The sequence below is a fragment of the Pongo abelii genome, chromosome 5, assembly GCF_028885655.2.
Source record: "Pongo abelii isolate AG06213 chromosome 5, NHGRI_mPonAbe1-v2.0_pri, whole genome shotgun sequence".
NCBI lineage: Eukaryota > Metazoa > Chordata > Mammalia > Primates > Hominidae > Pongo > Pongo abelii.
This window is the reverse complement of record NC_071990.2, coordinates 33688124-33713708: the sequence shown is the minus strand read 5'-3', so window position 1 is coordinate 33713708 and position 25585 is coordinate 33688124. Positions and strand designations below refer to the sequence as shown.

General features: G+C 53.2%; 1 protein-coding gene across 4 annotated transcripts in view; it reads right to left on the bottom strand.

Moving 5' to 3' along the window:
- Positions 1–518: 518 nt before the first annotated feature.
- Positions 519–25585, bottom strand: part of SYNGAP1 (synaptic Ras GTPase activating protein 1) — a 39126-nt gene continuing 14059 nt past the window's right edge. Inside the window, exons 5-20 of one of the 4 annotated variants that reach the window (XM_054557392.2) lie at positions 25169–25290; positions 22698–22851; positions 22390–22488; positions 19708–20331; positions 19436–19580; positions 19080–19224; positions 17027–17263; positions 16671–16872; positions 16286–16464; positions 15552–15593; positions 14086–15157; positions 13421–13594; positions 11264–11475; positions 10117–10207; positions 3214–6298; positions 519–3030 (exon numbers count right to left, since the gene is read on the bottom strand). In XM_054557392.2, coding sequence (XP_054413367.1) covers positions 6152–6298; positions 10117–10207; positions 11264–11475; positions 13421–13594; positions 14086–15157; positions 15552–15593; positions 16286–16464; positions 16671–16872; positions 17027–17263; positions 19080–19224; positions 19436–19580; positions 19708–20331; positions 22390–22488; positions 22698–22851; positions 25169–25290 — 3645 coding nt within the window. In that variant the 3' untranslated portion in view covers positions 519–3030; positions 3214–6151. Of the gene's footprint in view, positions 3031–3213; positions 6299–8229; positions 9262–10116; positions 10221–11263; positions 11476–13420; positions 13595–14085; positions 15158–15551; positions 15594–16285; positions 16465–16670; positions 16873–17026; positions 17264–19079; positions 19225–19435; positions 19581–19707; positions 20332–22389; positions 22489–22697; positions 22852–25168; positions 25291–25585 lie in introns of those variants that run through there. The other 3 variants (XM_024249111.3, XM_054557398.2, XM_054557397.2) reach the window with 3 other exon arrangements.

Genomic DNA, 25585 nt, shown 5'->3' with positions numbered 1-25585 from the left:
CAGATTTTAAAAGGTAAGGCAGGCCGAGCGCAGTGGCTCCTGCCTGTAATCCCAGCACTTTGGGAGGCCGAGGCAGGCGGATCATGAGGTCAGGAGATCGAGACCATCCTGGCTAACACAGTGAAACCCCATCTCTACTAAAAATACAAAAAACTTAGCCAGGCAGGGTGGCGGGTGCCTGATAACCCCAGCTACTCAGGAGGCTGAGGCAGAATCACTTGGACCTGGGAGGCAGAGGTTGCAGTGAGCACGCGATTGTGCCACCACTGCACTCCAGCCTGGGCAAGAGTGACACTCTATCTCAAAAAAAAAAAAAAAAAAAGTAAGGCAACCTACTGAAAGTTATTAAGTAGCAGGTCAGGGCCTAAGTCCAGAACAGTGTTCTTGGCACCAGTGTGATACCATCCCATTCCTTCCCCATCAACATAACCTAGCCACCTAAGGAACACATCCAAGGCTCTGCAGCTCCATTCTCACATTCTCTCCCACACAAATTACTCAATCCAGTCCATTGTCAGTTTAGGTTTCAGGGCACAGTTTATTAAAAAATTTTAAGTAACTGCAAATCCCACCCCCAATTCCAATATCTATCCCCTCCATATCTCAACAGAGGGGCTGTCTATCATATGTGGGTGGGATGGGAAAGGAAGAGGTATGGTCCTACTATGCAAGTTACTCTCCAGCCTTCAGCTTGTGCTGTCCCAAACCTGAGTCCCTCTGACCAAGGCAACTTGTTCAGAGAGCAGTGGTGCCACCCTGAGAGCACTTTAGGACAGTGCCATCTCCTGAGATCACTAGTCACATTCCAGTCATTGTGACCAATATATTAGTTATCAGTGGTGGTCAAAGGTAGACCAGAGGCACAGGCTGTTGAGAGAATACCCTCTATTAAAGAAGGTTCTAAGAATGAAACATGGAATGCTCAACTTGTTAAAGTGCTCAACTACAACATTAAAAAAGTGTTGGGAAGGTGTCTATTGGTGAGAAAGCAAGGTACAATCTGAGGGGCTCCTGGAAAGATACAATTTTAAAAGTACACAAAAGGACTTCTGCTTAAATCATTCCAGCAATGAGAGAAAAAAGCTTAGAGCTTAGCCTCTGAATTACTTAAGCTGTAAATCAAATGTATTTCTAGGTGGAGACCAACTCCTTCAATTCCTCATGGAGACGGAATAAAACATTTACCACTGTCTTGTGCTCTAACTCTTCTCTCACTAAATAATTGACAATCTGGTTTCCTTAATGGACATCACCACTACAAAAATGTCCACCATGGGCAAGTGATCAACTTAAGTATGAATGGCCTATAAACCACTTTCCTGCAGGGTTGGCTAGCCAAAACCTGGAGTGGGACGAGAAATTTGAGTTTCCACATCTGCCAGGCTGAGAGGCCCATATCTAAGAACAAGAGGTCCATAATGTATCTATTCTCTTGGCATGACTACAAGATCCATGACTGGTGTGCCATGTCAGTGAGGGAAAAGTATCCATCAGCAGCAGTGGTTATCTTGTTCTAGAAGCTAGTGTATAGCCTCAGCAGTCACTTGTAAGTCCAGTGGGCAGTGGCCCAGCCCTGGCCCTTGCATAGGTCCCGGTGGCGGAGAAAACAGGCATGGACTCGGAACCGACGGCCACAGTGGGGACAAGCATGCAGGGCTCCAGCATGGGTCTTCATGTGCTCTGTCAGATGGTGCTTCAGCTTGAAGCGCTTGTTGCAGATGCCACAGCCAAAAGGCCGAAGGCTGAAGGTCAGCATGATGTGCCGGTCACGCTTTGGCTTCACTGCAAACCGCTTCCCACACAGGCAACCAAAGCGTTTTCCATCTGCAGGGGGTGTCCCCCCTAGCTTCACAGGCCCATGCACGGCCTGGCCTGCTCCCCCAGGTCCTCCACCCCCTGATAGGATTTCATTACCATGAAGATCCACTGGTTTCCAGGATGGACCCCCTCCCCCAGATGTTGGCCCTGCCCCTGAAGGCAACAAGAACCCTAGCTCCCCATTCCCTTCAGTGTCCCCTCCAGAAAACACTTTGGTTTCCTCCTTTGCTCCTCCAGGCTGAGTTCCACTTCCTGATATCTCCTCCTTAGGCTCGAAGGGTTCCTGCTTAATGTAGAAGATTTTGGGGGGCAATGCAGGAGGGGCAGGAAGCTCAAGTGGTACACTCTCACCCTCTGGAAGCTTTCGGGGAGTAGCAGTCATGGGCAGTGGGTGGGGTCCATGAGGACGGGGAAAAACCCCTGATACTCTCTGGGGCTGAGGAGTCTGAGAGAGTGTGGCTGACCCCTGGTCCTCATCATCATCTTCTTCCTCCTCCTCTTCTTCTTCCACCTGAATTTGCAGCACTTCTCCCAGTTCACTTCCCTCCCCTCCCACAGGGCTCTCAGTGGAAGCAGGGCTTTCAGTGGAAGCAGAGGACTGTACTGGGGTCTGCAAAGGCGAAGAGCGAATGCACCAGCCTCCTGTAGAGGATGTAGTGGAAAGAAGAGCATGGTAGGAGTTTCCTCCACGGGCTGAAATTCCACCACCTGAGGTTTCTAATTCTCTAAGAATTTCTGAGCACTGATCTACTACTTGCCACATTTGAAGGCCACTGGCCACAAGGAGATGAGCAGGAAGAGCATCCAGTGGCAGGCGGAGACGCCCTGAATAAATGAGCTGGAGCAGCCCCTCGAAGGCATCGGCTTCAATGACACTCGGTAGAGTGAGACGAGGCGCATCCCCCAGAAGCAGCTTGTCATGGAAGTAAGGAGAGGCAGCAGCCAACACTGCTTTATGAGCCCTAAGTTCCCGGCCCTGCACCAGCAGGGACACATCACAGAACTTTCCCTCTAGCCTGTGACGGTTCAGAGATTCCAGCAGCGATGAGCTATGCTGCGGGAACTCGATCTGGATTGTCCGTGGGGCTGGGTTGCAGGTCGGGGAAGCGGGTACAGGCGGCAAAGATGTTGGGGTTTCCATGGCCTCCTCGAAGGTGACAAGAATTGGGAAGAGGAGAGGGGCTTGGGGGTAGACTCCACGGGGGATGAAGGCTGCAGAGGAAAAAGATGGAGGTCACAGAAGCCCTGGATAAAGGGAGCCACATCTCAAACAACCCCCTCCCCACGAGCAATAATTGGAAACTTTTAAGTCAGTGGCGGTTTCTGCAAATCAGTCCCGCACACCAAGAAAGCAAAAACAAACAACAACAACAACAACAACCACTAAACACCAACCGGGGTTTTAACTTCCAGCCCCTGTGGAAGATGAGAAGGAGGTCCTTCAGCCACGAGCCTGCCTTCACCTGCCCAGAACAGCTCCTGCCCCGCCGCTCTGTTCCGCCTCACAGTGCCCACAGAGGTCTGCTCCCGGGAAGCCGCGGTCACCCGGACACCGCGAGTCCCGGCCCAGCTGTCCTTCCCGCCGACACGCCCCCGCCGTTACACACGCGGCGCTGCCCTCGCAGCTACACTGCCGCTACAGCTCCGTCCCAGGCCGGAAGCCCCCGCCTCCCCGCCGGACACCGTCGCCAAGTGCGGCGGGCGGAGCTAGAGCTATAGCCAATCGAGGAATGGCAGCCTACAAGTCTCGTGTTGATTGGCTACCGCAGACGAGGAGGGCGGTGCTAGTAGGAGGGCACTGGCCCAGGGTGCCAGCGCAACGGGCGTCCCGGGGAGCTGCTGAAGTCCTCGCCGCTGCAGAGGGCTGAGAGCCAGGGCCCGGGAGAGAACAGCCCGGTCGGAGGGGGCGGGTCGTCAGCCGCCCCGGAAAGCTGCGTTTCCCGGTGATTAAGTGTAGCACCCGCCCCTGGTAGGTCCTGAGAGGGGCGAGATTAGTTGGGCACTTACCGTGTGGGCCTGGCACTTGCCCCCATCACCTTGTGTCCTCCCACCGGCCCTGCGAGGGTGGGGGTTGCCGTCCTCAGTTTCCAGGCGGGGGAAACGGGCTGGAAGCGTCACTCAGCTAATAGTAGTGGACCTGGGACTGGAACTCGGATTTGCTAAGGAACCAGGCAGGTTCTTTCCTCTTTTCTGCACGGGAGCATTTTAACCAGCAATGAAAGAAACCTTATTTCTAGGTAATTTTTAAAAGAGATAAATGTGAATATATACATGAACTCTTCTATCAGATAACGCCGCTGTTCCTGGCCTCGGACTAAGTGACACAGTGGTGAGGGGAGAGTTAGATTGGAGAAGTTTGGCCGGCGCAAAACTCCTGCTCTAAAATATAAAAAATCTCATTGGGAGGGGAGAGTGACATTCTATGAGGAGAGTGTGGCATCAGGTGGGGATATACGGTTTTCCTCTCAGGCTGTCAGCTTCCTTTCAGAAAGCAGATCTTACCACCGTACAGGTCTGGAGAGCCCTGCCTAAGAAAGTCGGCACAGCGATAAAAGAACAATCTCCGTTTATTAAACATGTTTTTTTCTGTTTCACCACACACTCCAGAAAAAAAGGAAATGGGGCTGGGAGTGGAGAAAAGGGGACAGTGAGGGGGGATAGATAAGGCTGGGAGTGGGGTGGGGAGGGAGAACGAGAAAACAAAATAAAACAGGTAGGAAGAGCAACTCCCTACCCTTAAGGTGGTGGGTGGGGAGGGAAGCAGAGGGGCGGGGGGGAGGGGGCCAGGAAGCTCTGTACAGAAGGGTTGCCCCCAGCCCACACACACACACCCCGGATATGTACAGTACAAACCCCAGATAATTACAACAGCCAAAGAAGAGAGAAGGAAGGTTGGGGAGGGTCCAGGGGTAGGGCCTGAGGTGGGGAAAGAGCACAGGGATAAAATTTCACATATTTACAACTTTTATATAAGTATAAATTTGGCCCCGGCTGGGTGTATGTGTAGGGGGATGGGATTGAAGGGGAACTGTCCATACAAAAGAAAGAGGAGTAGAATCTAGGGGAGTCTCAATACCAAACGCAAAAGGATGAAGGGGGCAAGGCTAGGTAGGGGACAGCAGTCAGGGAAGAGGGGGTGCCAAGGAGGGGCTTCTCCCCTCCCATGGCCTGCCCACCCCAAACCCCATCCATCCTACCTCCCCTATCCCGCCAGAGAACTATGTACAGAGAAACACCGAAAAATTGTGGAGCTGGCGGGAGGGAGGGAGGTGGAAGGAGATTGGGAGGGGGAGGATGAGAGGGAAGCCCAGCCCTGTCCTACCTCCCCCAGGGGACAGAGTCATGGAAGGGGGCCCCCCAACACCCCTCCTCCAACACAGGTCCCCCCTACCCTGGGGGAGAGAGACATGGCTTTTCCTAGAGTAAGTTCCCCCCTCCCCCTGGGAGTAGAGACCAAGAAGAGAGAAGGAAGGGGCAGGGGGGACTGTGTGTCAAAGTAGGACAGATCAACTAGCCTGTCCTCCCAACATACACACCCCTCCTAAACCCTGACCCCTCACCCTAACCTCAATTCCACCCCACCCAACACACTGGGGGAGGGGGGGGCATAAGCCCCCTCACCCCGCTCTGGGACCAGCCGAGAGCAGATCAGGTGTGGGGAGAAGGGGAGACAACTCCCATTCCCCCCTTGCCGCCCCCTCCCTGCCCCGGTGGCCCCCTCCACCCCATCTGGGTTCTGGGTGGGGAGGGAGTAAATTTAAGAGTGGTAGAAGGAGAAGGAGTTTGTGCGTGCTGAGCCCCCCCAGACGCTCCTGAGAAATCAAGGGGTAATAGGGCCCCCTCACCCGGGGTCCCCTCCCCATAACAAGGGGGGCAGGGGAGGCCAAAATGGGGCGGTGGAGGGGAGTTAGATTGTCAGCTCTGGTTACTGCTAAAAAAATCACCCTGAAGTTGAAAGTTTGGAGGTGCCACACCCCCAGGGTGGGGGTGAGGGTCTGTCCCCCAGTGCTCAGGGGAACGATGAGGCAGAGGATGGGGATAGCACCCCGGAGTGAAGGGGTCTGTGTGGGGTAGGCGGTGTCATGGGGCAAGGGTCCCTGGGGGTCAAAGAGAGGGCAGCACCCCAATGGGAAGGAAAAGGGGGCGGCTGAGGGTCCCCACTCTCCCTCCTGGAAATGGTGCAGTGGGGGGGGTGGGCAATCAGGGTGCCTCCCAGGGAGGCATTCGGGGAGGCAATCCCGCTGTTCCTCGGTGATGTCCAATCCTGGTGGTTGGTGCTGTTACAGGGTGGGGTGCACAGGAAAGGAAGAGAAGGTCTGTGATGCTGGGTGGGCTAGTGGTCTGCGGTGTTTCGGAACTCGCCGTTCTCCGTAATCTGCAGCCGGGGTGGGGGTGGTGGGGCTGGGGGGGCCAGGCCGTTCCACGGTGGGGCCAGCGTCACACGCGGGTTTGTTGGACCCAAGGGGGGAAGCTGCCTCTCCTGCAAGACACCAAAAAGGAGAGCGCGGACTTATTGAGACGCTTCAAGGGGGCCTGAATGCCAGTCCCCTCGCAGTGGCCTCCCCTATAGCCAGCCCACACCACGAGCCATGGACCACCCCCTCCTCCCAGGACAGTCCCCACCATCCTCCTATTTTGTTTCTCACCTGCAGTAGAAGTTAACGTCCTCTGGGATCAGAGAGAAGAGAATCTCACCCCTAGACTCCTAACAGGGGCCTTCAAGCCTTTAACCCAGAGTGTCACACCAGGAAACCAGATCAAAACAGCAAGTTCCCACCACACCCCCAACCTAACCCTTCTCTGGCTTCACCTATGTATATTCCTTGCCCATCCCACCCTCCTCCTCTTGAAACCCCCTCCCACCCATCCCCAATCCAAGGTGGGAACTTCATGTTGAGGAATAAGGGGAGGCAGTACAGCAAAACCTCATTAATCCAAACCCCTGTGGATTTGGAATTTCTTCATAATTTGAAGAAAAACTGAGCTTGCGTTCTCCTTTATCTGTGAAGAAAAGGTGTACTAAGCAAATTAGTGGTGGAAATATGTCTGTAGGAGGGGATATTTAACCCATACCAGAAAACAGACTTTTGAATCCTATCTATTCATTAATACATGCTCCCTGAGGAGTGGAAAAAGCCTTGTTCATCGAGTTATGTATATATTTTGAAGACATGCATTTCATTAAATAGACACTGTCATTCAGTTTGTCACTTATTCACAGTGGCCATCTTCTCAAATATAACATTCCAAATTAGAGAGAGGTTTAACTGTACTGGGGGGAAAAGAAGGGGATTCAGGGAAGTGATATGGGAAGGGAAAAATCTTGTGGGAGGGCTGCCCCTCTTACAATTATGGCAGAAATGACTAGGAGCTTCTGCAGACACAGCATGTCCCAATCTCTGCATCCCTGGGAAGCAGATACTGGCTTTATTCTTTTCCACCCCCATCTTCTTTTCAGTCCTTCTCCCTGGGCTCCCAATTAGAGGGTGAGGGGTACCAGACCAGCTCCTACCCCTGGTCCTGCTCTCATCACCTCCTATAGCTCCTTGACCAACTCCTGGTTCCTGCCCTGAGCTCCACATTCTGTTCCTCTGCTGGGGGAAAAGAAAGCCATCTGAATTTCCCTACACTTCTGGTTGGGAAATTCACTTCCTTCTCTCTTTGGCTGTTGTAATTATCTGGGGTTTGTACTGTACATGTCCGTGTGTGTGTGGGGGCTGGGGGCAACACTTGGCTTTTTAAAATTCAGGCTCAAAACTAATTTTTAATTAATGGCTGAGTTGCAGAGGGACCAATACCTACCACAAGTGGTTTAGAACAAATGTCCAGATTCTTTCCTGGGCCACGTGGCATTTAGGCTTGGTAATATAGCTATGTCTGACCTTAGGATACAAAACCTTCCAAGTAAAAGCTTCTATATAAGCTCTCCCTTCCATCCTAGGATCAAGGAGCTAACCTCTCAGATCACCCAAACCCCAGCCTTGGGTATGAGATACCCAGCAAAACTGCCTTCTTAGCTTGCTGGGTATCTCACACATTTTCTGCAAGTCAGTGAGAGGAAATCACTTATGGTAGGGTATCCTGAATATGGTGAGAGAGCAGGGAAGGAACCCCCAGATTCCATTCCCTCTGTTTGTCTGCTGGTGACAGCACATAAGCATGCCTTGGACACCCCCATGGACCGAAATTTAGAAAGTGGATAAATTAGGGTGCCATTATTCATTTTACAAAAGAATTTACTGCAGGAGTCCTTTAAATGGCAAGTCCCCTGGTGCCTTTTAGCATCTGTTTATAGATCACCAGCTACTTTGACAGAGAGGCTGGGCAGGCAGAGAATTAAAATTACAGTGTAAGGAGCCACTGCCCACTGCAGCTCAATCCCAAAGAAAATCACATCTCAGAAATGATGGCTATAGCTGACAGGTTCTCATTTACTGGCTTTTTAGGTAAGATTATGTGTCTGGCAAGGCCACTCGATGGCAGGAGAGGGGGAGTGAGTGGCATCAGCAACCTGGGGATGTGAGCTCTGAGAGTACATTCTTTACTATGCTGTTCCTGGCACCTCTCCCTGGGAATCAACATGCCTACTGAGCCCACGATCTGATCTAGGAGGATGTCTCTCCCCATTTCTAAACTCCCAGGCCACATGATCAAGTCCATGTCCTAACATCTGCCTGAGGTTCCTTTCTTGCTCCTTCTTGTTCCACCCACCCTGCCTAATGTCAGGACATCTCAATACCATTTTTTCCAGGGTATCTCAAGTCTCCCTGAGTTAACTACCCACTCCTAATTCCCACCCAATGGGGGCTAATATGAGCTCCAGATGCCTTCTGCCTCACAGATATAAGGAGGAGGAAGAGAGAGAATCAGGTGAGGAGTGGAAAGGAGGGTAGAGAACCAAGGTTAGGGAAGGAAGAGGGAAACCCAACCTACCTGCTGCAGTCAGCACAGCCCCTATAGCCAAGATCCTTCAACCCATCATCGCCTCCACCCCATTAACAAACCCACCCCCAGCCCCTAAGGACGCTCTGGTGAAATGGGGGGTGACAGACATACACTGGAGAGGTAGAGGAAGAGGAGGGCTTAGAGTCAGGAGGAGGCTGGGAGGGGGTGGGTTTTGCAGGGAAGTGGGTGTGACCTGTGAATGTGCTGGGCCCATCTAGGGCCCAACTCTTGGTGTTGCTAAGGTATTGTTGGACAGTTCTGGGAAGCAGCAGCAAATGCTCTCTTTGGGTGGTGTCTTGGGAGATGGATCTGTGCAGGTGTCGGAGGGCTGGAGTCTGGAGGTTCTCTGGGTGTGGAGGGCAGCAGTGAGAGGGGAGAGGCTCCGGAGGTGTTGGAGGGAGTGGGCTTCACGACCAACCTGCAGTGGTCCGGAGTCACCTCCCCCTGTGTCCTCCGCCCGTGGCCAAAGCGGAACCAGGAGAATTACCTGATGAGGAGCTGCAGTGGGAGAGAGTGGGGTCATGGGGTCAGGAGCCTTGGTGGGGGGATGGCAGGCGGGGGGAGCCTAGCAGTCAGAGCAAAGAGGAGTATGGGTAGGAAAATGAGCAGAATTTTGGGAAAGCAAGGGGTAAGGGTGCAGAAGGGAGGTCCTAGAAGCTGGCTTGTGAGAAGAGAGGCTGGGCAGCAGGCAGCTGGGAAGGTGTGAGGGTCAGAGTAGGAGGGAGGCCAAAGGGAGGCTGGACTTAAATACTGAGGGCAAAGGGAGGTTACAGGATGGAGGGCCTTCAAGATCTGAAGAGTCAAGAAGAGGAAGCTATGCAGGAGCTGCCAAGGAGACAGGAAAATTGGGGAGCCAAGAGAACAGAGGTGATGGGTCCCCAAGTTTTCAGGGTACCGGCCAGGGCCTGGAGAAACTACAGATCATACTGCCCCGTGCTCTATTCCAGAAAACGGCAGCTTCTAGCCCTCTGGCCCAAGAGCGCAGAGGAAGCTAAACAATGTGGCTTGAATAGGAGTGAGCAAAGAAGGGGCAGGGGTTCTTGGAACTAGGTGGGGTCTAGAGGCAGAAAGACCAAGGTTCTGGTAGAGAAGGTCCTGAGATGCAGAGAGGAGTGGGAAGACTGGATGAGAAGGCACAGGAGTTGGGCTGACGCTGCCAGGAGTGACAAAGGCACAGACGATGGGATGAAGATGGGGTCACTAGGGGGCTGCCAGGAGCAGCCAGTGGACAAACAGCAGACTATGAGAGACAGATGGTGATGGGGCTAGGTGGCTGGTGTAGTGAGTGCACGAAAGACAGTGGGATGGATGGGGATGGGACACGGAGAAGATAAATGACATTGTAATTTCCACCTGAGCGTCGAGCAGCCTCTTCTTGGGTTCTGGCAGCGGCTCAGCCATGGCGGGGTGGTCCCGGCGCAGCTCCTCCTCCACCAGCATCAGCCTGAAGGGACGGGCTTCAGTGGGGTTAGTGGCGGGCACAGGCTCAGAGCCTGCCCATGGAACCCCATAGCTCTCTGGAAAAGCCTCAGGCATCCTTATCCCTTAGAATCAGAGTCCCTCCATTGCTGTGATGCAAGACTCCCTGTTACTCAGGATCATGCTCTCCACCTTCCTCCCAGGAACCCTTACACCTCCCTGCTAAGGCAGCTTTCTGTGCCTCAAAGACTTCTACCATCCAGACACCTCCAGGCCTCCATCGTCCCAATCAGGACAGTAGTGCCCCTTCCCCAGACCTTCCATGGCTGAGGACCTGGCTTCTGCATCCCCCATGTCACCTCACTGTGAAGATCCTCAAGGTGATTTATCATAAAGGATATCAATTAGAGCAGTGGTTTTCAAAAAATATTTCAAGAAGCCCTTTTCTTCTAATTAAATCTTACATAAAATACATTTAGAATGGATCAAAATGGAGGTGGCTCTGGTTGGAGTGGGCCCAGGGTCCCCCCCGCCCTGACCCCACCACTCTGAAGATAATTGACCTCTTTGCTGAGGATACCCTCTTTGGAGCCCAGGGCTTGCTGGAGCAGCTGAAAACATACACAGGCTAAAAGACCCTTTCTAACAGAACACCTTTCCAAGCCTAGAGAGGGAGGGTCCACTCAGGAAGGGCAGGGGCTACTCTGGCTAGGGAGCCCTGCTTAGGTTTGGGGTGAACATCACAAGTTAAGTTGAGAATAACTAGTGGGGAGCCCCGGCCTAGGGTAAATGCAAATGCAGTGACGGTTGGACAGGAACAGGTACATTTTCCAAGGGCTTCCGAAGCTACTCTATCAGAAGAGAGGTCAGGGTTTGGTAAAGGGATATTTAATGCACTAAGCAGGTTGGGGTTTCTCTCCATCTGGTGATGAGTGAGTGGGTGGCTTCCTGGGGAGGAGAGTGGTGGGCTCTCCTGGTGGGCTCCTGAGTTTGGGGATGGGAGTCAGAGGAGTAGCTTGCCCACTTGCTCTCTTCAGCCTCAAGCTCTCCCTCACAAACCCCTCCCCAGGCCGCCCCTCACCTGCCAATGATGCTCTTGATCTGTGAATCCTTCTCTGCCTGCTGCTGCCTTAGCCTCTTCTCACTCTGCTCCAGTCGGGCCTGATACTGCATCAGGATTTTGCTGGTTTGTTCTTCCTGGGACAGCAGCCTCCGCTCATACTCTTCCAGCTTCCGGTTGGACATGTGCAGCCGCTCTTTCAGTGAATGAATCTCCTCCTCGTACTCCTTCACCTGCCCGCCGGGCACACGACCCCGCACTGTGAGGGGCGCCCCACCCCAAGCCCACCACCCAGCCTCCATCCCTGTCTGCCAAGCACAGCCACTGCATGTTGAGGGACATCCAGCTGCCTTCCCCAACCCCTTCCCTGCCTGTGGATCATATCCACACATCTGCTTTTGAGAAGACCCTGCCATGGTGCTGAGGTTCCCTCAAAATGGAGCAAGGTCACAGACTCCCACACCTGACCTGAGGTCTATGTATGGCCCCTCATGAAGACCCACACAGAAAACCTACACTCACAAACACACCTTGAGTAACTGTGCTCAGAAATTAAAAATAGGGTGACTGTTCAGCCCTAAGCCAGGCCCCAGAACACATGCTGGAGACATAGGAAGAAAAGGCAATTGATGGGGGAAAGGCAGGTGCTGTCCTCCATGTGACCCTCTCCTTGGCTCTGTCAAGGTGCCAAGGATAGGAGGCCTACAAGTGAATTCTAGGCTGAGAATCTAGGAATTCCAGAGCTGGAAGAACTCAGAAGAGTCATTTTATCTGCCCTACTGGCTCTAGAGTCTACAGCTGTGCTGTCTAATGTGGTAGCCACCAGCCCACATGTAGCTATTTAAAATTTAGGCCAGGCACAGTGGCTCAACACCTGTAATCCCAGCACTTTGGAAGGCTGAGGCACGTAGATTACTTGAGCTCACAAGTTCTAGACCAGCCTGGGCAACATGGCAAAACCCCGTCTCTACAAAAAAGAAAAAAAAACTAGCCGGGCATGGTAGCACGACCCTGTAGTCCTAGCTACTCAGGGGCTGAGGCGGGAGGATGCCTTGAGCCCAGGAGGCGGAGGTTGCCTCGAGCCACGTTTGCACCACTGCACTGCAGCCTGGGTGTCAGAGCAAGACCCTGTCTCAAAAAAATTACAAAATTAAAATTAAATAGAGCTAAAAATTCAGTTCCTGAATCACAACTAGCCACATGTGAACAGTACAGATTACAGAACATTTCATCACTGCAGAAAGTTATATTGGATAATGCTAGTCTACAGCCTTTCTCAACAAGGTTTCCTCATCTGAAGCACAGAACAGAAAAAAAATGATTCAAAAGACTATTTCCTCATTCTCTGAAGAGGATACATACATATATCACCAACCCTTCTACATGCAGAGGAGAGATGTGAATTAACTTCCTATGGTGGCTGCCTTGGGGCTAATATTAGGGTTTAATTCTCATTAAATTTGCCGGTCAAGCCCATCTGAGTCAGTCCCAACATTTCCTATACTCAAAGACCACTTCCCCGTGTTAGGGTCATATGTTCTTTATATATGACCTAATCCTGCAGCCACCTTCTTCCTCAGGCCCTAGGAGCAACAGCTTCCTCAAGTAATTTTCTGCTAAGTTATCTGTGTTAGCCCTAGAGCTCTTGGTGCCCTTTGCCCTCAGCCTCCACTAAGTGAGGGTCTGGATGGCCTTTTCACACATGACCGATACATACTATTTTACCACATGCATCCCCTGCCCACTGACTGTCACTTATGCCCATGGGACAGTGACTGGGTAGGCCAGACATCACTTGTAATATAGCTGCAACCCCCTCCATCCCCATCCAATTTATTAGCTCCTACTGCCAGTAAAGTAACATTTCGTTTCCTAAGCAGTCACAGGAGCCAGGGCTTATGTTCCTCCTGGGGAAGAACATGGAGGTAAGCCTAAAATAGATGATCCCCGGATAGTCTATGATATATATAACCTATAAAATAGAGTTGAAAGTGACTTTTAACAACTGTGTGTATCTGGTCTCCCCAGATGGACTGAAGGCTTCTCAAGAGGTGATCAGGTCTTTGCCTTTTCTTACCACCATAACTGACCCTGGAGGTTTCCCTTGGAAGTGACTACAGATCTCCCCTGTGGGTAAAAGGAAACACTGGGGCTTGGAGCTGGTAGAGCCCATCGTACCCTATCCAGCCGGCTCTCATCCATCGATTTTGAGTACTCCTTGAGCTTGTACTCTTCCCGCTCAATGTGGGCACTCTCGATGTCAGCCGACAGGTGAGGCATATTGGAGACCCAGGCCACTGTCCGCTCAGAGGCTGGCATTGTGGGGTTCAATGTGGATGGTGTCTGAGAATGCTGGGACAAGTCACGGTGAGGGCGAACAGAGAAAGGAAAGGTAGGAAAAAGCAGAGTACATTTAGAGGGCAACAGCACAGCCAAAGGAGACGACAGTCCCAGTCCTATTGCCCTGCTGTAGCCTTTATCACCTCTGAATGCCAGAGATGTGAGTTGAATGCCAGAGAATTTCTCCTGTCACTGTTCTGATTCAGGATCTGATCTTCATGCCTCCAAGCCCCCAACTGGCCCTATTCCAGTCACCCCCATTCTACTTATGGATTAATCCCCTCTGGAATGAGAGTGCTAAGAGGGTTCAGTGCCATATCCTTAGTGCCTGGCATAGCACATGGCACATAGCAGGCCCTCTATACACATTTGTTTAATGGCCAAAAGGAGGCAAGAAGATTGTAACTTCAGGCCACAGACTCTGTTTCAACCCCACCCCGCCGACCATCTCCTTCTTCCCTCCCTGTTGTGACCCAGCCCGCCTTCCTCCTGCCTTCACCTACCTGCTTGGTGATGGAGGGCTTCAGCCCCCCACCCCCTCCGCCACCGCTGCCCCCGCTGCCCCCAATGCTGCCCTCCTTGCTGAGGCTCTGTTGCCGTGGACGGGCGGGGCCATAACTTGGCTCTGGGGACTGCAATAGATTCCCGCTGGATGGCCGGGGTTTCTGGGCTGCGCTGACTGTCAACTGCTGAGACTTGCCCCTCTGCAACGGAGGCGGCTGGCCCCCGCCACCCCCACCGCTGCCCCCACCACTCCCACCTCCAGGCCCTGAGGGGGCTGGCCTCTGGGGACCAATGGTGATCTGGGGAGGGGACAGCATGTGCTGCAGGTTGTCCTGGAGTGAAAGCTGCCGACGGGTGAAGTCAGTGCCAGAGGGTCCAAACTCATCACTGTAGCTGTGGCTATGAAGGATAGAGGCAGCAGGGGGCTTGGGGACCCCTGAAGAGAGGTCCTCACTCTTGCTATAGCCATGGAATGGAGCAAAGGTGTCCCCAGGGGGCTCTCCACCTCGGTGGTGGTGATGGTGGTGGTGGTGGTGATGGGAGGAAGGTGGGCCATGGCCGCCGCCCCCTCCATGGCCGCCTGGGGGACCTGGCCCATCAGCAGCCATGTGGAAGAGAGGGTTCTGGAAGGAGAGGGGGATTCGCAGTTGCTGGGCAGGGACACCGTCTGTGGTGACACCCATCTGGCTGAGGCGCATGCCAGCCGCCGTGATGGATGAGCCACTCCCCTGGGAGAGGCGTCCGGCAGGCGCAGGCCGTAGCCCCAAGGCTGCTGTCAGCGAGGCCTGGCTTGAGTGCAGCAGGTCCCCTACGGCCGCCAGGTTCGAAACACTGCTGCTGTTGAGGCGGCCACCAGGCCCATCGCCCTGTAAGTCCAGCATGGACACACTCTTGTTGACACTCAGCATCTTCTGCTCTGGCTCTGTGATGTCCGAGCTGCTCGTGCAGTATGCTGGTGAGGAACGGGCCAGGGGTGGACGGCTTACATAGAACAGGTCTTTACCCCCACCAGGCGGTGGTGGGGGTGGCTTTTCCTTGGTTGGGGAGGGGAGGCGAGCCATGTCCATAGAGCTGTCAGAAGGGAAGGGGGCACACAAGCAGAAGGTAAGGTCGGGGCTCCTAGCAATTGAACCTTGCTGTGGTCTGGCACAGGCCTTGGGGTGAAAAGTGGGACCCGGAGGGAAGGGCTGAGAGCTAGCGGTAGCAGCCCTGAAGAGGGCAGGCAGGGAGGATGGGAGGGGACAGGTGAGTAAAGGGAAAGGACAGGGCCCCTCCGGGAAGGGGGTGAGGCCTAGAGGAGGGGAGATGGGGGCAGGAAGAGAAGGGATGGGGGCAGGGCTGGGCAGATATGGAGGAGATGAGGTCCATGGAGGAGGAGAGGAGAGGAGTAGGGCGAAGGCCAGTGGAGTGGGAGAGGGAACAGACAGGAGAGGAGAGGAGGGCGGGGGAGGGGAGAGCCCCTCACCTGTTGAGGCCTCGAGCCATGAAGGACTGAAGGTCGATGGAGCTGGAGAGAGATGGAAAGAGGGGCGAGCACAGACAGAGAAGGAGAGAGATGTGGACAAATGAAAGGAGAGGCAGGAATGGTGGGATGGGTATGGTGTCATGGAGGAAGACATGGGCAGAGGAAAAAGCAGGGCCATCATCAAAATAATGAGCAGCAAATGAAGCACGGGCACCACCCATCGGAATGGAGGCTGGGACTCTGGAGCAGGCTGCAGGCCCTGCTAGGCTTCTGCTGTCACTGCTCTAAGTGCTGGATCATGGGGAGGTCTGTGGGGTTGTGGTCAGGGGCTGGGAGAAGTGCTTATTCACTAGCTATTACCGAGATGTTTGAACATTTTGACACATGGCTGACATGACATGCTGGCTGAACCTCAGCCTGGGGACAAGCATGGGCAGGCAGAGGGACAGCAAGTCAGAGCTTGCAGCAGGGATGCTCTAGGCTTACAACTAAGCCATGAGTTGGTGGAGCCTCAGCCCTATTCCTAGAGCTCCACATCTCTCACTCCCTCAGGCTGTAAAGGGCTCTCAGCCTACCACTGACTGTACCTGTCTCCTTATTGTCTTCCCTGAGAACTTGGTGCTTTTTCCTCCCTTCTTTCAAGCCCTAGAGAGATGCGTGTGGGGCCCAGTGAGGAGTATCTAGAATAGGAGAAGGGCTCCTAGGGCACAGGCCTGGCTGTCCCAGGTGCTCACCTGTTGAGGTCCCGCATCATGTAGCCCTGCATCTCAGCCGATGGCCCCCGCAGTACCACAGGCTGAGGCCGGGGCCGCTCACTCTGGCGGCTTGGTTGCCTTTGGATGTTGGGGTTCCTCAGAGCTGTGCTGATGTCATTGAGGAGCCGGGGCAGTGGACCCAGCTTCAGGAGGGCTTCCTGGAAGGGTGAGGCTGTTACCTGGGGGCTCAGTGCCCAGCTCTAAGAGGGCCTCTGAGGGTGCGGGTGGAGGGGGTCTGAGTTGGGATAGTAGTGGTGACACCTCGAGGAACAAGGGGAGAAAAAAAATCTTCAAAGGGTAGTTTCTCAGGCTCCAGGAACCTCTGGAGCCATCTGGGGATAGGGCAAAGAGGGGATCTGCTGACCTTGCTGAGCTGGGGCAGCACCTCCCAGAGCAGGGCATGCAGTGTGGAGAGTTCTCGGCCCAAGTCGATGTAACCCTCAAAGCTACTGCTGTTGGTTAGCGTGTCCAGATTGGAGATCTCATACAAAAACTGCTGCATGGAACCCCATTCCAGCTCCAGAAACTCATTCATGAAGCCCAGAAAGTCCTCCTTTGAGGTAAACCTAGCCAAGAATCCAGACGATAAAGGTCACAGACACACACACACAAGGTATCATAGCCTCCCCATCTCAGGATCTCTGGGGACTCAGGAGACCCTTCTTGCCCACCCCCAGCCCTGCCACTCCCTGCCCTGCCCACTCCTGAAGCTTCCCTCACTTGGAAAAGTTGGCCAGGTTCTGGATGACCTTGGCAATGAGGGTGAGGGTTCGTGAGGTCTGCTCATCTGGGTACTCCTGCATAAGCCCAAAGAGACTGGGCGACATAATCGCTGGGCAGAGGAAGCGCAGGAAGAGTGAGGCGCTGATAAGCCTGTCTGCGATGTCCTCCCGGCCTCGCTCTGCGCAGCGCAGCCGCCACGAAGCAAACACCTCCTTCAGCTCCCTCGGGAACACGCTGGGGGGAAGGGGTGGGGAGACAGAGAGAGAGAGAGAGAAAGAGAGAGACCGGGACTGAGCCCCAGAGACCCTCAGCTTCCAGGGAACATGCTGAGGGGGGTGGTAGGAGGTGAGGGTGTGGAAACAGGGGTGAGAGAGACAGGGAAGGAGGGACCGCAGGAGCAAGATGGGAGGCTGCTTGAAGAAGGGGGCCATGGCAGAGGGAACAGACAGATTAGGGAGAGAGAAATGGAAGGGGAGAGAAGGTGAGGGGAGAGACACGTGGGAGAGAGATGGAGGGTTGTGGGAGAGAGACAAGGAGAGGAGGAGAAGAAAAACAGACACCAGGGAGAGACAGAGATGGGAGAGAGATGGAGGGTCACTTGAGGTACAGGGAGCTCGGACCCCCCAGCTCTTCTGGATTCCAGGGAAATGGGGATGGAGGTGCCCCAGGCATGATCCCCAGTCCCTGGAATGGCTCAGAGCTCACTCCCCGCACCTCCCAGTTCCACTTCAATGTCCCACTGACACCTTAAACTCGGCTGGTGTAAAGCAGAGCTCACCATCGCCCCCACACCTCCAACTGGCTCCTCCTCCTGACTTTCCTGGTTGTCAATGAGGCCACCGGTCTCCCAACCACCAGCCTCATGGCCTCCTGAGTCATCCATGACTCCCCACAGACATGCTCCCTCCTTTCCAATAAGCTGACAATTCCTCCTGATCCCTTCCTGAGAGGGTCCTTCCAGTAGCTCCTTCCTAACTTCTGTCACTGTTCTGATTCAGGATCTGACTTTCATGCCTCCGAGCCCCCAGCTGGCTCTATTCCAGTCATCCCCCAACGTACACCCCTCTACTCTACTACATACACTCTACTTATGGATTAATTTCTGTTTTTTTTTGAGATGGAGTTTCACTCTTGTTGCCCAGGCTAGAGTGCAATGGTGTTATCTCGGCTCACTACAACCTCTACTTCCCAGGTTCAAGTGATTCTCCTGCCTTAGCCTCCCGAATAGCTGGGATTACAGGCATGTGCCACCACATCTGGCTAATTTTGTATTTTTAGTAGAGACAGGGTTTCTCCATGTTGGTCAGCCTGGTCTCAAACTCCTGACCTCAGGTGGTCTGCCCGCCTTGGCCTCCCAAAGTGCTGGGATTACAGGCGTGAGCCACCGTGCCCAGCCTATGGATTAATCTTCTAAATCACAATATTTCTGACACCTTTAATGGCATCCCAAGGCCTACCAATGACCTCAGACTCCTTGAGGCCTTCCAGTTTCTAAAGCTAATCTTCCTGCCCAGACATCTCTCCCACCACTCCCCATTATGAGGCACATGCTCCACTAAACCTGATGTAATTGCTACTAACCTACTTTAATGTCCCCTGAAAACTCCTGGGCCTTTTCACCATCACACATGTGCCTTTCTCACAGCCTTCTTCTGAAATGTCTTTCTTGCCAACTATGTCCATATATCAGAACCTAAACCAGTCTTCAAAGCCTACCCAAGGGGGCACCTCTTCCCCACTTATTTCAAAGCTCTGCCTTCTCTCTGACCTTATACCACACAGAGGTTGGGGGGACCCTTACTCAGCACTTACACACCATTATGGCTCTGTGGCTTTTTTTTTTTTTCTTCTAATTTGTCCCCACTCATTCTGGTGGAGGCCCTCTGAGGGCAGGGACCAGGCCTCTTTCACCTGTTTGCTCTATAGTGCCTAGAACAATGCTTTGCCCATAAATGGTGCTCAGTCCTCTTTGAGGATGGACAGATAGATGAACAGATGAACACATAATTCCCCCGACCCTGGCCCCCCAGCCCAGCGTTCCCAGTCTCACCAGTGGGAGTTGACCACTTTGCACAGGGCCAACTCACAGCACATTCGCAGGTTGGCCTGGTGCTCTGCCAAACTGGATGCTGTGCACTTGATAGGGTCTACCTCGCAGTTTTCCTCAGACTCATACAGAGCACGGATGAACTCTCCTGGGGGGTGGGGGCACAAGAGGGTGTGGTCACACTTTCCAAGGGCAGGGAAGGGGGTGGCCAGGGTTGGGGAAATTTCAGAATCAGGTGTTGGAGGCTGGAGTCTTAGGACTCTGGGTTAGGAAGTATCAAGCTGTGGAAGGGTGGACTTGGGGTCTGGGGTGGACATCTGGCAGGTTTGGGAAGAAGAGGGCCTGAGTGTGGGCCATACCAATGGCATCCTTGAGGTATTTCTGACCAATCAGTCTCATATACTCTTCTATGGCTTTAGTGGCGAGCGTGTTCTCGCGGAATATGAGGTGCTCCCGTTCCATGAACCGGTCTACCTCAGACATGGCCATGTCTGAAAGGAAGTCCTGAGGCCCAGGAAAATCCAAGTGTCAGCCTCTGTACAACCCAATCTCGTGAATTTGCCCTGTCCTCACTAACCCCCAAGCAAATGCCCATTCCCAAGTCACCTTTCCCTGAGGGCACAACACTCACCTTGGCCTTGCCTGTACTCTGCAGGATGTGAACTAGTGCACTGGCAACCTCCTCCTTGCCTTTGACATTCAGGGCGGGCTCCAAGACTGCACACAGCATCCGATAATGGTTGGTGACATACTCTGCAAACTCTTTATATAGCTCCATGGGCAAGATGCTCATTGTCTGGTAACGTGCTTTCAGCCGCACAGCCGGGCAACCTCCTTTGCCCTTGCCCCCTGAGCCACCCCCCGAGCCCCCTCCCCCTCCCGAGCCCATGCCCCCAGATCCCCCACTGCCTGTTGGCAGGGTTACAGGGTACCACTGCTCTGTGAAGTGGCGCCCAGCCAGGGTGGCCACCGGCACAGTCACCAGGCCGACATAGCCTGCCTTGTCCTTCTTGCGCTTTTTGTCTGAGTCACGGTACAGATGCAGCCGCAGGGCACGGACAGCCGGCAGGTTGTTAAACTCGAAGTGCTCGCCCCAGAAGACGGTGTCCCCAGAGGCAGAGCGGGGCTTGGAGGTGGTGCGTGCATACAGCATGTCATCCAGGCAGAGCTCACAGTAGTACCGCTTCTTGGGGGGCAGCTCCCGGGCCTCTATGATCCACAGCTTTAGCACATTGTCTACCCGGCGACTGTTGTCCTGGCATGGTGGGGTGGGCACGATGTTAAAGGGGGAAGGGACAGAGAGACACCAAAAGAGGAGAGGCAGTAAGAAAGTGGGATACAGACAGCAGTCATAAGGTAAGACAGTGTACTGGGTTGAATAGTATCCCACCAAAACTCATGTCTACCCTGAACCTGTGAATGTGATCTTATTCGGAAACAGGATCCCTGCAAATGTAATCAAACTAAGAAGAGGCCAGGCATGGTATCTCATTCCTGTAATCCCAGCACTTTGGGAGGCCGAGGTGGGTGGATTGCCTGAGGTCAGGAGTTCGAGCCAGCCTGGCCAACATAGTGAAACCCCGTCTCTAATAAAAATACAAAAAAAATTAGCTGGGCATAGTGGCACATGCCTGTAATCCCAGCTACTCGGGAGGCTGAGGCAGGAGAATCACTTGAACCTGGAAGGTGGAGGTTGCAGTGAGCTGAGCTCATGCCATTGCACTCCAGCCTGGGAAACAAGAGCGATATTCCATCTCAAAAAAAAGAGGCCATACTGAATTAGAGTGGACCCTTAACCCACCTTATAAAAACTGGTGTCTTTATATGGAGAGGGAGATTTGGAGACACAGAGATACAAGATACAGACACACACAGAAGGAAGCCAGCTACATGAAGATGGAGGCAGAAATTAGACAGATGCAGTTACAAGCCCAGGAATGCCAAGGACTGCTGGCAACCTCCGGAAGCTAGGAAGAGGCAAGGAAGGATTCCCTGCTACAGCATCAAAGGGAGCGTGGCCCTGCTGATACCTTGCTTTTGGACTCCCAGCCTCCTGAACTGTGAGAGAATAAATTTCTGTTGTTTTACGTGACCCAGTTTATAGCAGTTTGTTATAGCAGCCCCAGGAAACTACTCTAGAAGCATAGACATACACTAGACAACACAAACAGTATTGGAAAGATTTTTAAAGCTGGAATAACAAGCCAAAAATATTAATGTAGAGTTTGAAGGGAACTGGGAAGTCCTGCAGAGACTATCAGAAATTGTGAAAAAAGAATTGCATATAGAATGGGTAAAGCTTGGCCAGATGTGGTGGCTCATGCCTGTAATCCTAGCACTTTGGGAGACTGAGGCAGGCAGACAACCTGAGGTCAGGAGTTTGAGACTAGCCTGGCCAACATGGTGAAACCTCGTCTCTCCTAAAAATACAAAAATTAGTCGGGTGTGGTGGTGCATGCCTGTAATCCCAGCTACTGGGGAGGCTGAGGCACAGGGATTGCTTAAACCCAGGAGGCGGAGGTTGCAGTGAGCCAAGATCACGCCACTGCACTCCAGCCTGGGTGACAGAGTGAGACTCTGTCTCAAAAAAAAAAAAAAAAAAAAGAATGAGTAAGGGCCTGGGGGGATACAATTGAGCACAAGCTAATGGTAAGGCTCAGGTGATACTGCAGTGTGTTGAAAAGGAACATGGTGTTTGTACTCTGCATAGGTCAGATCATGTCAGCATCTTGGGTTGAGTTCTTTAAGGACATCAAGACACAAGAGTTCCCCCCAGAGGAGGGTGACTAGGACTGTAAGCTTGCTAGAAACTGGGATACAGAGAATAGCTGACAGAACTGGAAGCATGAAGTTTTGGGAAGACAACAGACTCATAGAATTTATGTGCCAAAGGGACCTTAGAGATCATTTAATCCAACCCATTGCTACCAGTTCCCTCTGTCTTAGAGAGGAAACCAAGGTACAGAAACTTGGCTAAGTGTATTTTATGTGTCCTGCGGGGTGTTAGTGAAGCATTCCTGCCTGCAGGGAAGCTAGACTAAAGAATTTCCAGAGCTCCATCAACTCTGTAAGTCTACGACTTATATGGCAGGGAAAGAGATCGTAAGGCAGGGTAGCAGTACAGAAAGAGAAAAGAAATGGGGGACTCAGAATAATGGGGGTCTCCCCCTGCTTGTCCAGATACCCTGTACCTCAATCCTCTCCTTCCCCAAGCCTCTCCTCCTTTAACTCACTTTCCTCCCTAGGCCCCCAGCTTCCCGTGTTGGCGCAACCCTTGCCCTACACAGGTTGTGTCCCCTTTATTCCCCAATACCTTGTTGGGCTTTACTGCCCGCTGCAGATTCTCAATCCATTTGTCTCTTTCGGCCGCAGACCGACAGGCAAAGCATTTTGTTCCTGATGAAGTTGTTACCTAGAAAGGAATGTGGAGTTGAGGGAAAGGGCTACAGAGGGGAGGAGACTCTGCTACCTTCTCTTCCTCCCTGGCCTGTCCTTTCCTCCAGTCCCAGAAGTTTCTGTTTCCTTGACGTCCCCACCTGTGCCACTTTCTCTAGACCTCTCTGCCCCCCACCTTCCATCACCCCTGTCCTTTGGCCCTCCCTAGCCCATTAGACCCAGTACCTCAAAACAAAACTCCTGGCCCAGGATGGAGCTGTGCACTGGCTTGATAATGGAATCTTCATCCAAGTTGAGCTCCAATGCCTCAGCTGCACTGCTAGGACTCAGCAAGGACTCATGAGAGTGCGACTCCTTAAAGCTTTGCATCAGCCGGGCCCTGGCAGGCAGGAGGTTCAGGAGAGGAATGGATCAGGGCTCCCCACTCTTCTTTTTTTTTGAGACAGAGTCTCGCTCTGTCACCCAGGCCGGAGTACAGTGGCATGATCTCGGCTTGCTGCAACTTCTGCCTCCTGGGCTCAAGCGTCTCTCCTGCCTCAGCACACCCAGCTAATTTTTTTTCTTTTTTTTTTTTTTTTTTTTGTATTTTTAGCTGAGACGGGGTTTCACCCTGTTGGTCAGGCTGGTCTCAAACTCCTGACCTCAAGTGATTCAGCCTCCCAAAGTGCTGGGATTACAGGCATGAGCCACCGCACCCGGCCCCCCTACTCTTCTTAGACACATAGGTACCCTGCATCATCAGTCTGTTCCAGGATGGAGACTTGGAGAGAAGGCCCCCTGAACAGCCTTCCCAAACAGACACAGAAAGAAACCCTGCCTATCAGGAAGGACGTGAGGGATGTGAGAAAAATCAGAATCCTTTAAGGAACTCCCCTGCTCCAGCTGGGCCTGGTGGCTCATGCCTATAATCCCAACACTTTCAAAGGCCGAGGTGGGAGGGTCACTTGAGCCCAGGAGTTCAAGACCAGTCTGGGCAACACAGTGAGACCCTATTTCTATTTTTTTTTAAAAAAGGAAAAAAAAGAAACTCCCACCATCTCACACCTAAGGGATTGGGAGGACTGGGGACACCTAGAAATATCTCAACCCAGAAATGGACCATGGCAGAAAAGGAAAAAAAAAAAAAGGAGAGAACAAAGTGGGCCTGGGGCACTTCTAGGTAGTACCTCCAGGTAACCCCAGAAACCAGAGCCTCAGTATAAAGGAAAAAGTGGAAGTAAAGAAGTGAAGGCACAGAGAAGAGATATGTCTAGCCTGGGCCTGGCACACGGCTAGTGCCTGATAAATACTTAATGATTCAAAGAATGAATGAACACAGCATAAGAGGACAAGTTTTAGCAGAAGCAGGGGAAAGAGTAAGGGAAAAGCATAAGAAATAGGAGAAAGCTGTGGGCAGAAAAGAGCTGAAAGAGGATAAAAGACAGAATACAGGGACTAGGCAAGAAGGAGAAAGGGGGAGACAAAGGCATGTGCAGCAAGACAGAGGACAGGAGAAGAGGAGGGCCAACTGGAGAGATGGCCGGGAGAACCGAGGTGAGGGCTAAGAGGGGATGGAATGCAAAAAAATCACTGCAGGAGGGCAGAAGATAAAGGGGGCTGGGGGCATGGAATAATGAGGGGTAGGACAGCAATACAAAAGCGGTATGGAGATGGGCAGGGGATGAAGAGTAGAGAGCAGTGGGAAAGCGGAGGGGAGCTCGGGTGTGGGAGCCTCCAAGAAGTTATTTATAGCAGCCCCGTCATCGCAGGCTCTGGCTGCCGTCAGCGCGACGCTCCCCCGGCCCCCGGACCCCCCCCCCGCCCCCGCGGCCAGGAATACCATGCCCTCACCCCCTGCCGGCCCCAAATCCAGCTCTGGCAACATGGGAGGGGGGCAGGGAAAGGTGTGACTCACTTTATCCCAACCTCCCTACCTGCCCAATACTGGGGGTGGCCAGACATGGGGGAAAGGGAGGGCATGGTTCTCCCTGGGGAGTGACTGGGTGAGGGGGAAACCCAGAGAGGAACCCCAAATGGCAGGCAACAAAGGCAAACAGTGGAGGTCTCCTTCAGCCTGGCCTCAGGGACAGTGCCTTCTGGACTTCTCCGCGGGCTGCTTCTTCATGCCTCAGTCCATGGATTGCTCCCCATTCTGTCACCCTACACACCTGTCCCAGCCTCCCCTTCTCTGCCATGCTCTATACTGTCTCTTCCCTCACTGATGAGGTCCTTGAGCCCTAGCCATCATCCATTCATTCAGCCACCCCCAGCCCCACTCCAACCTGCTGCCCCTGTATTTCCTGACCTTCCCTGACACCCTTCCACCTAGAGCCTATTGCTCACTCACCTACCAACCCCTTCCCTGCATTCCTTAAACATTCCTCCAGGGTCACTCTCCTCTTGTACAGCTCCTTTGATCCTGGGCTAGAGCCCATCCTTCTTAGCCTGAGGAGTCCCTGAGGAGTCCCTCCTTGGCTTCACCTTCATTCCCTTTCCAGCCTCCCTGTCTGTCTTCTCTCTGCCACCCTACCCCTCTCCTGCTGCTCACAGATCCCTATTCTAGTTCTTTTCTGTTCTGTCCCCTGCCCCGTGACATCCCCCAACCAACTTGAGTTGAATCCTTCAACCTTTGCACACAGATAACCCCCTCCCTCTGCATCTCACACAAGAGACCCTACATTACATCAATCTCATCCCACATGCTCCAGCCCCTGTACCGGTCATGGTCAGCACTTCGGAAGCGAGGCAGGATCTGGCGAAAGCTGCTAGTCCGGTCAAGTTTGGGTTGTGACTTCGTTCGTTTGATGGAGCTTTTTAGCCGTCGGCTCAGGAAGCCTTGCTGGGGGGGAAATGGGGATGGGGTGGGTTGGGGCAGTGTCAGTTCTACCTACTCATCCCTCAGCTGGTAGAGAGCCCCTGGATGAAAGTGGGATGGGGAAAAGGGAAGTCTCCAGAGGTGAGGAAAGGGGGATAGGAACCCTAATACCAGTTTGTCTTCCTTGCTCCCACGGGTACAGTGCAAGCACAGACACACACACACACACACACACACACATACACACACACACAGCTTGGAGAAGGTGGGAGGGCTGGTCTCAGAAGCAGGGGGGCATAGCCAAGAAGGGGGAAACCAA